The sequence below is a fragment of the Branchiostoma belcheri genome, unplaced genomic scaffold (assembly GCF_001625305.1).
Source record: "Branchiostoma belcheri isolate BF01 breed outbred unplaced genomic scaffold, Haploidv18h27 scaffold111, whole genome shotgun sequence".
In the NCBI taxonomy this organism is placed as follows: domain Eukaryota; kingdom Metazoa; phylum Chordata; class Leptocardii; order Amphioxiformes; family Branchiostomatidae; genus Branchiostoma; species Branchiostoma belcheri.
The window spans coordinates 482,543-493,172 of record NW_017802503.1 but is presented as its reverse complement, the minus strand read 5'-3'; the positions used below and the strand labels follow the sequence as shown (position 1 = coordinate 493,172).

The 10,630-nt window shown below is 42.9% G+C and overlaps 2 protein-coding genes across 2 annotated transcripts in view; one reads left to right on the top strand and one right to left on the bottom strand.

Moving 5' to 3' along the window:
• Positions 1–1,087: 1,087 nt before the first annotated feature.
• On the bottom strand, positions 1,088–6,904 carry LOC109487895. The gene is made up of 4 exons (XM_019792005.1): positions 6,537–6,904; positions 4,696–4,866; positions 2,058–2,239; positions 1,088–1,192 (listed from the first exon to the last, which is right to left on the bottom strand). Exons 1-4 carry the CDS (start codon positions 6,723–6,725, stop codon positions 1,117–1,119), a joined length of 618 nt encoding a protein of 205 aa, XP_019647564.1. The 5' UTR covers positions 6,726–6,904; the 3' UTR covers positions 1,088–1,116.
• Positions 6,905–7,595: 691 nt separating this feature from the next.
• LOC109487467 overlaps positions 7,596–10,630 on the top strand; it is an 11,316-nt gene continuing 8,281 nt past the window's right edge. The window contains exon 1 of the mRNA XM_019791460.1: positions 7,596–7,660. Coding sequence (XP_019647019.1) covers positions 7,596–7,660 — 65 coding nt within the window. The remainder of the gene's footprint in view (positions 7,661–10,630) is intronic.

Genomic DNA, 10,630 nt, shown 5'->3' with positions numbered 1-10,630 from the left:
TGTTCTGGCTTGCAAGCCCGGTATTTGCGCTACATGGACCCTAACAGCCTGGGTTTCCGTTACCCAGTAGGTTTCTCATGGGTGAACGCAAGTGAAAGGGTCTGTATGTGGGTAGACAGAGAACGCGACACCCAACCCCTCACCCCACCCTCAGCTACTGTACCCGTCTCCTTGGCAACGTGTACAAATTTAGATCGGGCATGTAGCATTGTCAATAGGAACTACACATGTATAATGAGTTCGCAGTCCTTTTATATTAGATCTTTTTTTTATATTATATATAGCGGTGCTATACTAACAATGACATCGCAATTTGCCGTAAAGCTTGTGTAAATTTGGCCTTACATGACGAACTTGACTTTGTATATGTAAGAACTCTTTCTTCGAAAAAATAGCTTCTGGAATGAACCGCGATTTATATGCGGTCGAGATCTTCTAGATTGTTCAGTAAGGGTTGAATTATATAACGTATTCATAAAACCTATCTGCAATCAACTGTATAGTTCTGGACAGAAATGCCACGGTATTTTGTAAGAACAGCGTTAACTCTAATATATTTAAAAGATACAAAGATTTATAACTGTTTGGCTGTGCTACTACATGAATCATACTGAGACAGCACGTATACACCAGATATAGTACTAGTATTTTGTAGCAACAACGTTAACTCTAATATATTTAAAAGATTTATAACTGTTTGACTGTGCTACTACATGAGTCATATAGAGAAAGCACGTCTACACATAGCGATACGTGATAACTAGCACAAATTAAGTGTGGCGCCGGCACCAAACAAGATTACGCCTGGTTATGTGTCCCTGACAACGGAACGTAGGAACCAAACATGGAAGTTTCAATAAAACAATGGGCTGATTGTTGGTTAGCCTCCACCAGGCCTTTCAACGGGAACATGGATCGTAGAATTCGGCAAAAAAAGAGTAAAATTGGCCAAGGGAGTCCGGCCACGGGAAGGTAGTTTCTTTCCCTCCGCGCCAGTCAAACCTACAAGGCGGCCAAACTCCCCTGGCAAATATTTTCCTATATATAGCCAGCGTAGTTAGTCTGGTAGAGATTAATACTTACATATATACGCAAAAGTGTGGCGATTCTGGGGGGTTATTGGCCGCCAACTGTGGTCTTCAGAAGGTTTTTGACTCCCTTGAAGTGGAAATAATGCTGGGAATGGTTGTCCCTGAAAGTAGAATATTTGGAAATGTTAGTAAAGGAATTTACTAGCAGATGCAGGATCTAGCCGTTGGTCTCAGTGTTCTAAAAAGACGTCTGAAATGTCGCAAAACACACACACACACACACACACACACACACACACACACACACACAAACACACACACACGCACACACACAAACACACACACACACACACAAACAAACAAACGCAGGCACACACAGAGACACACGCACGTAAAACACTTAATCTGAGTCGAACCTAACATCTTCTTGGAGACTTATCTAAGGACTGTAACAGAGATGTCGTTACAGCTTATGTCGTTACACTTCCGAGGTTTTGGTTTTGTGTTTCCGCACGCTCTAGATACACTGCATCACGGTCTAACAAGCTAAGGTAGGCTGGAACACAGGTCTTGCAATTGCATCTCCAAGAATTCTAGGAATCAGTCTGAATTGCAAATACTGATCGCCAACTGAAGCATTAAAACTACAATGAAAACATAGATTCAAGGGCAGCAATACATTCTATCTAAAGCTTGCCAACCCAATACTCTGTATCGGTATAGTCGGTATAACCGCCCTTCGGCGTAACACATCAGCTTCGCAGGCACGCGGCGCGGCGGCAGCTGGCTACATTACACCGATTAACTTGTTACACCTAAGCATTGAACATCTACATGTAAGTCCAAACATTGTTTAACGCTGCCTAATGGCAATGCCCCTTACTGTACTTGGTGACAGCGAGTTCCACTTTGCGATAGTTCTAGCAATGAACACCTCAATCCTTGGTTGATAACTCTGGTACTTGAAGGCTTGACTATTTCTTGTTCTTTTCTGAGCTGAGATTGGTGTAAAGCTGTTGTATGTACCTTAGCGCGTTGTATGGCGGGATGAGCGGCTTGTACTTGGTGACTGCGTGGCTGGTTTTGATGCTGTCCACCACGAAGTTCTCCTCCATCCTGACCAGCGTGGCCGGAGTCGGGGTCCGTAAGGAGCGGCCGCGGGTCGACAGTTTGTTCATGTTACGGCTGGGCGGCGTCTCCCACAACTCCTACAGGGGGGAACAGTACAGTCTGCATCAGTTTATCTGCAGTATACGTATTGTCCCATTCTACAACAGTATCTGCAGTATGTATTGTCCCATCCTGTATCAGTATCTGCAGTATATGTATTGTCCCAGACTCCCAGTAAGTTACATAGCCTCTACCAGGAACCGCGGATTGCTGGAAAAACAGGAGAAATTGGCCAAAATAAAGGGAATACTATACCAGGGGAGTTGATCTGTCCAAGAGGGTACACTTTGCGACTACGTGGGTCACTAATTGTACTGAAGTTCGGCGGTCATGCTACAGTCACATTTCCAAACCGATGCCCCACCGGGTAGTTTTCTGGCTATTTGCATGCAATGTTTGGCCTAGCGTACCGCTTTCCTAGCTATAGCCCACGTTAGGATCTGTTGAAGACTGAATGTACCACACGCCCAAAGTGATGGCATGTTTCCAGAATTAGAATGACTTCAATCGGCAAGACTGGGGAAACAATTAGGATTATGAACGCGTGCGGGTAGATATCCTATGTAGCACCAACCCCTCATCCCTACCATCTCACTTTAAGACCTTTAAGTCTTCTCTGTAAAGAAAATACGACTAGACGCGTGCGCCTCCAGGTGTTAACTGTCGATAGCGTAACGCTTGTTACCATGCATAAAATAAGCTAGACCAAAACCGTTTCCTAAGTAACGAAGCTACTATCCTTTGAATTCGCTACTGGCGTTACTCAAAAATGCAACGCATGACAACCGGAACATAGCGGTTCACTGTAGGCGTTTAATCGCCGATGACATTAGTTCTAGCGGAAATTCGTTAGGCCATACTGACTTAATTTTATAGATGACATCCTCTGCAGACCTCCAAAGGAATAAAAAGTTCTGGCCAATAATAAACATGTTTCTAAAGCGGCACAGGGATACAAAGCTGGTGTTGTGAATTTGCGGTAGTACTCGTACATAGCGACGTTTACAGAACAGAGAACAGGCGAAAATCAATGCGCGCGCGGATGTCATCCATAAAATTAAATCAGTGTGGCCTTATAACAAAATCCTTGACACAAATTTCTCTTGGTAGGGGTCAGGTGGATTGCTAAAGCTTGTTTATCAAAACACGAACATTGTTGACAGAACGCGGTCACACAATCTCCAACCTTTGTCTTTAAAGGGTTAAGATTCCGGTTAAAGAAGGGACCGATGGAAAAAGGGGGACAACATATGAGGTTGATGTTATCCTTTGTCCGGTGTTTGTTGGTCCCGTGTTTTGCCCACAGCGTTTGGCTGGGTGAATGGCCGGGGATCACACGGGGAGGGCATCGGTTACTGCGCGGCATGTTTACGGTAGCCTCTACCAGGCCTTTCTACGGGAGTACGGATCGTAGAATTCGGCAAAAAAGAGAGAAAAATTGGCCAAGGGAGTCCGGCCGCGGGGAGGTAGTTTCTTTCCCTCCGAAGGCCAGTCAAACCTACAAGGCGGCCAAACTCCCCTGGCAGATATTCTCCTGTATATAACCAGCGTAGGTAGTCTGGTAGAGGCTATGTTTACGGGTACACAGCGTGCCTTGCCCCGTATTGTTCGCCCACGCACCCCCGGACCCAACTTGCGGAAAAAACAGCTTCTCAGTTACATTCTCACTGACGCCTGGCCTTGTAGTTAATATCAAATTGGTGAAAGATAGACCCCTTAAAGAAGTGGGTTAAAACACCTTTTATTGACACGACAAATACTTTGCTCGCTACATAACTTCCTAATAACCGATCGATGTACACCCTACATTATATTCAAACATTGAGTCAGGGTAGCATCGATTAGTTGGTCAAAACGTTAACCATTTCATCCTTAACAGAAAATGTATCTGTTTTTTTGTGGGCTTGGGGCATCCATGGAAGCCTAGTGTTTGGACAGTATATTTACACATCGAAAATGTTATGATCACCAACTTCAGCGAGCACATATACATATACTCGTATTTGATAAATTATATATTTACTCGTATTTAGTAAATGATATACATACTCGTATTTGATAAATGATATACATACTCGTTGTTGATGAATGATATATATATATATTGGTATAAATAGCTAAGTTTTCTGATAAGAAAATGCCTTATGTGCCAAGAGACCTATTAGTTAAGACTATTCAGCGACAGACAAACGTTGCTTTTTTTTTCGAAAATAGTTTCATCAGGTTGGTAGAGTATAGGATATAGAGGTTTTCTTTTACACAACCAATATTGTCTCTTACCTCTCTTACGTTTCGGTGTCTGTCAGACACCTTCCTTGGAGCTTCTGACCGGAGTTCTGCTTCTTGCCAGTCAGAAGCTCCAAGGAAGGTGTCTGATAGACACCGAAACGTAAGAGAGGTAAGAGACAATATTGGTTGTGTAAAAGAAAACCTCATTATCAGATAAACGTTTTGTTTTTCTTTTTTTAAAGTTTTTGTTCTTTTTTCTGTTTACCTTGTTTGTGAGCGTCCTCTCCAGCGTGTCCTTGACAGTGGGGCTGCGGAAGTAGGCTACGGCGTGCTTGTCTTGCAGGGCGTTGTAGGGCCGGATGATGGACGTGCGCTTCGGACGGCAGAACCGAGAGTTCTGCATCGTGTCCGTACGGATACTGTCGTTCACGAAAGACTGGAAGGAAAAATCAACAACAAAAAAAAAACTATTACTCAAGAAATTTGACATGTGTGGTCGTGTGGCCTAACGGCAGAGTGCTCAACTAGGAACCAAGAGGTTCGGACGGCAGAACCGAGAGTTCTGCATCGTGTCGGTCCGGATACTGTCGTTTACGAACGACTGGAGAAAAACACAAAGAAAATGTTACTCGAGCTGCTAGAAATATTTTTTTCTATTCCAACATTTTATGACTAAACATGGTGACGACACACTCAATTTTTTCAACTTTTTTTATGCCGCCACCAACGCAGATGACAAATACAGAACAATACTCATTTTCACGTGAGGAAAGTCGTGTAAAGTGTCTTTTCCAAGGGCACAAGATCGGTGGCATGGCAGGACTCGAACCCGGGACCTCTTGGTTCCGAGTCCAGCACTCTGCGGCTCTGCGGTTACGCCACACGACCACACGAAAGATTTTGAAAAAAGACAGAAGTCTCAAGTAGCATCTACTACTTTTCGTCGGCTACTGAGAAAAAAGATTATATCTCTATAACCCTTTTATATCTGGACGCTTTGCTCATAATGTGACCTTTGATTACTGTTTGACTGTTTGTGCGGAACATTAACGTGAGACAGGCGTATTGGAAATCGAAGAGGTGTCTTATCTATGGTTTCTGGTTTTTATCTGATTTTCTCGCCTCTGCAAAGAGTAAATGAACCGACGAACAAACAAACGGCAGTAAACAGTATCAGGATTGTTGCTAGGTCGTGTTCTGGGTGAGAAGAGTCATTTCTAGATCTTTCACCTTCGCTGAAATATCTGTATCTGTATCTTCGGTGTAACACACCAGCTTCGCAGACACACGGCGCGGCGGCAGCTGGTTACATTACACCGAACGAGACATACTAGTACATAACTCGTGCGTTTTAGTTTTCTGTCTTCTTGAGTTCACACAGATGAGGAATGTACTTTGTAAAATGATGACCGATTGTCGTTGATTTGGAACTAAATTTTGGGACACATATCTCGGATGAAAAATATGCTGAACATGTGCAATATTTTGAGAGGTAACAATACTTTCTAGGAATGCGCAAGGGACGCGATCGTATTTTGTCATGGACAATACGATCCAAGCGGTTGTCAATACACTTTCACAGTCGAATGAACATTCGCAAGTCAAGAAGTACTTTGCTAGTGACAGTACTAACACTGGTGTCCGTCGATCAAACTTTGAACAAGCAACTACATTTAAAGCCACACTATATTGACAGAGTGTTTACATCGATATTTCCGAAGTTTGTCAGAATTTTGTTCCTTTGTTCCACCATTGCAAAATCTTGCTCCTTTGCAACATTTGCACAAAAAGTTGAGGATGCCATCTCTAGCTCAAAAGCACGCTAAAAAACTAACCAAAACCGTGCTTTAAAGTTCAAGTCAAAATCTGTGCATGTGACAGGTGGAAAGAAGGCTAACATTTTGTCATCAAATCCCAGTCACTCTACTTCCTGTTTATGTGCTGGCATGTGTGCTCGCCCACCTAACAACGGCACATTTCTGCAATACAATACCACCCCAAACTCCGCCAAACAATTTTTTTCCCATCTGCATCACCCAAAAGTGTTTCGACTACATCTAGACTGATTGCGAAGAGTAGTTTTAAGTAGAAATAGTCTGATCTTACCTCTTCTAGGTTGTGCTGAACAGTGATAGGCGGCAATGGGTGGATGTCGCCGATCTTGTCCTTGTGTTTCAGCGGACAGGACCGGACCATGAAGGTGTATTTCTTCGCCAGAGGACTCATGAGGACCCTGCCCTCCAGAGTCATGGACGACAGGCTCTTATTGCTGATCCCAGGATGTGCCGATGCCATGGTGAGGCAGAAAAAACGCGAGGTGAAGACCGAAGAGTTCTAAATGAATGTCCCGTTCCCGCTATGACCTGAGCCGGCGTCTGTACTGCTGTGTGTTACCCGCGCCTTCGCAACCGCTGCTAAATGAACCGGCCTGCTGCAACAGTATCCCTCCGTTGCGACGCGCGATCGTGTCACGAGTGGGCGACTCTGTTTAGGCTGCGCCACCAGATAACGTCCCGAACAAAGGACGCCGGACCCTCGATACGACCTTCGCGACCACAGGCTTCGAGGGGGTTTGGTTTACGTTTATCTTTTCACAATGTAAACTTCTGTATACAACAATCCCCCCTACCTAAACATTACATTAGCGCAACTTTTCATTTTCGGACGCGCTGCGTTTTATAACTTTTAATAAAATTACGCCACCTACTTAATGGGACAGTCACAGGGGGTCTTCGAAAACAATGTTCCTTTAAATCGAGACAGTACTCACTACATTAAGGCTCAAAAGAAGCAATTTTGTCTGAGGCTACACGATACGAACACCTGTTATGCTGATCTCCCCTCTCATTGGCCAGAAGTCCGAACTCATTTGCATAAGAACAAGATGGCCACCCGATCCTTCTCTCACCATGGACCAGCTGAAGTGTAGTAAGCTGTCCGTTTGTTTAGAGTATCAATATAAAAGCTGTCTTTGTTTACCCGCGGCCCAGGTCTAGGCGTGGTGGGCCGTATTTGTTGACACGACAACACCAACCAACTCTTGAACATGAAGCCTGGTGCTGCCTTCGTTGCCAATGCACAGTAGTCTCCACCAATTATGTAACATGCTTTCTTGAGATGCAGTAAAAACATCTTTCTAGAACCGTTAGTTTTTAAATTTTCAAGATGGTGAAGTACATAGACGCGCCCTTCGGCAGGTACCTGTATGTCACACCTCCACCTGCTTACAGGTAAGTGGCTCTCACCTGCTTAAAATACCACCATAATTGAAACGTCTACCTGTGCAAACACCTCGACGTACCCAGTCACCCTGTCAACCTTCTGAAATATATGTTCATTGCCGCACGTCGGGTTTTGTAGCACGTACAAAGTGAGTCTGTAAATCATATGCATGTGAGAGGTGATTTTCAAGGTGCATTTTATGGTCCACAACTATTTACGAGAAAGTGTTTGGTAGTAGTGGTGTTAGCGTTATTTTGAACTTGCAGTGTTTGTAGTTTCGCAGTAATATTTGCATTGTTTATCTAGTATTGTTGCACCTTGTACTATGCTGGTTTTATATCTTTCAACTGCAAGCTGCAGATTAAGAATTACTAGTATCAGGTTGAAGTTAAAGATAGAAAAAAAATCCCGTCGCTAGACTGTCCCGCGACAGAGAAAAGATGGAAAGAAAGGTCATGACATGGTTCCGAGTCGTTTAGTCCGCGGCAGCACGTCCATTGTCCGACACCAGGGCCGTGTTACAGTCAAGTGCAACCTACAACGGGAAACACTGTCACTGCGGGCTAACATTTGCAATTGCGGAACCAATACAGAAATCAGAACAAGCACGTCTGTGTAGCCTCCGTAGCAGGCTTGTAGAACTGGGGGTTTGGTGGTCTTCGGCTGTTTTCTGATTAGCCCAGTTCTAAAACGTGGGTAATTCAACCAGGCCGGCTATGTTGTCTATATGCAATCAGAAAATAGCACATAAAAGCTCCCAAAGACCCTGAAGACCCCCCCCCCCAAATCCCCCAGTTTTGGCATGCTATGGAGGCTAACGTCTGGGCACTTTCACGCTTTGGACGGCTAACACAAAGGGCTTGCAGCTCTGACCCCCTTTTTTACACTAAGAAGTTAGCTGCGTACATCTGTTTTAATGTTATGAGTAAACAGTGCTCTATTGTGCATTTTAATGCTCAAAATAGTCACTAATGATGATCTGGAGATAACACAGAATAGGCCAGTGATAGATAATTAGACGGGAATGAATTTTATGGTTTTTAAAAGTAAAGTTAAAAATACTTTACGTTGTTTTCTTTGAGACTGCAATAACAACGCTTGTTATGGTAACAAAAGTCAGACTTTGAACTAGGAAAAGTCACAACCTCTTTCAACACATCAGCTACGAATTAAACAAACCACTAGTGACGGTACACTGTTCCTATTCCTAACATTTACCCAAGAAAAACAAGTTAGTATCAATTGTTGAAAGTTTTATTCTTGAACTCGATGCTATAATGGCTACCAGTTAAAAGCTCAGTGTTCAATGCTCAGTGTTTACTGACCAAATACCGTAACAGTGGCCTCGCGATCGATCAAAACATCACGTTTTGTCACAGTCACAGTCACAGCTGTGACAAGCCTCCAAGCATAGGTTTGGGGTTTGGCTTATTTTTTGGCGTGTTTTTAGGCTTTTTTTATCGGGGTTTCTTTGTTGAACTGGAATTGTTTTACGCCAACACAAAATAAATTCCAGTGCAAAAAAGAAACCCCGATAAAAAGCCGTAAATACACGCTAAAAATAAGCCAAAACCCAAACCTCTGCTTGGAGAGTAGCTGTGACAACACTTTTGTTTGAGTACAATGAACGTAACCATTATTCTCAAAATATAGTTAGCCCCACGCAGTGTAGACTGTACCATTCATGTTTGGTAGCGAGACAGGCATGTAGATCATTCTTCAAACTTTCTAGCAATTCTATCGGTTGAAACTAAACGAGTTAGACCAAGTGCATACAACTAACGGACGCCTTTCAATGGCACTTGAAGTTAGTTCGCAGCCGCTGCAATATTGGCTCCGGTAACACTTCATGTATGAAGTCTATAGTCCTGTTTACTCAATGCGATTACGCGACAAAATTCTCCAAACCACGCCGATACATTTTTTTTATATTCCAACATGTAATCACAAGACGTGGTGACGGCAAGCTCAAGTTTTTTCATATATTAACAGCATTAAGTATTTTCTTCGTCTTTGCAAGGACGTGCCTGCCGGTAGTCTTCAAGCAGACGCCCTCTTGTGTCAAATAGAGTTAGAAGCTACAGGTACCAAGTGTTGGGCGTCTGGTATACGCAACAGTCTAGAGAAATGCGGTTATTCTTTCGTCTGGCAAAACGTTCAATCAATCGGCTCAAATACGCCCCAAATTATCTCAGCAATTTGTCAGCGTTTAAAAGATATTCATTTCCAAACATTCCTTTCCGAAATCCACAACGATAATAGAGTTGCTAATTCAAAAAATAAACTTCGAACATACAGATTATTAAAACACTCATATAACGAAGAAGATTATCTTAAGATCGCAAATGTACGTCACAGATCTGCCATTACTAAACTAAGAATCAGTTGTCACAATTTGCGAATTGAATCAGGAAGACATAACCGCACTCCTCTAGAGCAAAGAATCTGCCAATATTGTAGTTTAGGTAAAGTAGAAGACGAGGTACATTTTATTGTGGATTGTTCCATGTATGGCAGCGAAAGAAACGTTCTTTTCGATTTTGTGTCAAGCAAATACTCCCAATTTAAGTATTTGAATAGTATAGAGAAATTTATATTCCTTGTAGTCTTTAACAAACCAGCTTTAACTACTCATACTGCCAACTACATTTATAAGATTACCAGAAAGCGAGAGGAAGTTGAACGTACTTGTGTACTATAGCCGTTTTATTATCAACATTGATGATGTACTTTGTCTATATGTGACCTGTCTTTAGCCCAGTGGGGCAAAATGTACAATAAAGGTCTTCATTCATTCATTCAATATAAGTTGTCAGCGGAGGAAATTTTTTTTTTTTATTTATTCCGAAACATGTAATCACAAGACGTAACATCCGGTCATGAATTTAAGCTATCAGAGCAAATTTCTTGTGGCCTTAGGCTTGCGTTTTTACCATCGATCTTGTAGAGGATGAAAATTACTGCGACGACTCAATGTT

What these genes read in the sequence shown, in the direction of transcription:
- LOC109487895 (XM_019792005.1), bottom strand. Translation starts at nt 6,725, where the DNA reads ATGGCATCGGCACATCCTGGGATCAGCAATAAGAGCCTGTCGTCCATG. An exon ending in AGAGGACGCTCACAAACAAG is followed by an intron (nt 2,240 to 4,695) that starts GTAAACAGAAAA and finishes TCCCCCCTGTAG; the next exon opens with GAGTTGTGGGAGACGCCGCC. An exon ending in CCGCCATACAACGCGCTAAG is followed by an intron (nt 1,193 to 2,057) that starts GTACATACAACA and finishes TTCTACTTTCAG; the next exon opens with GGACAACCATTCCCAGCATT.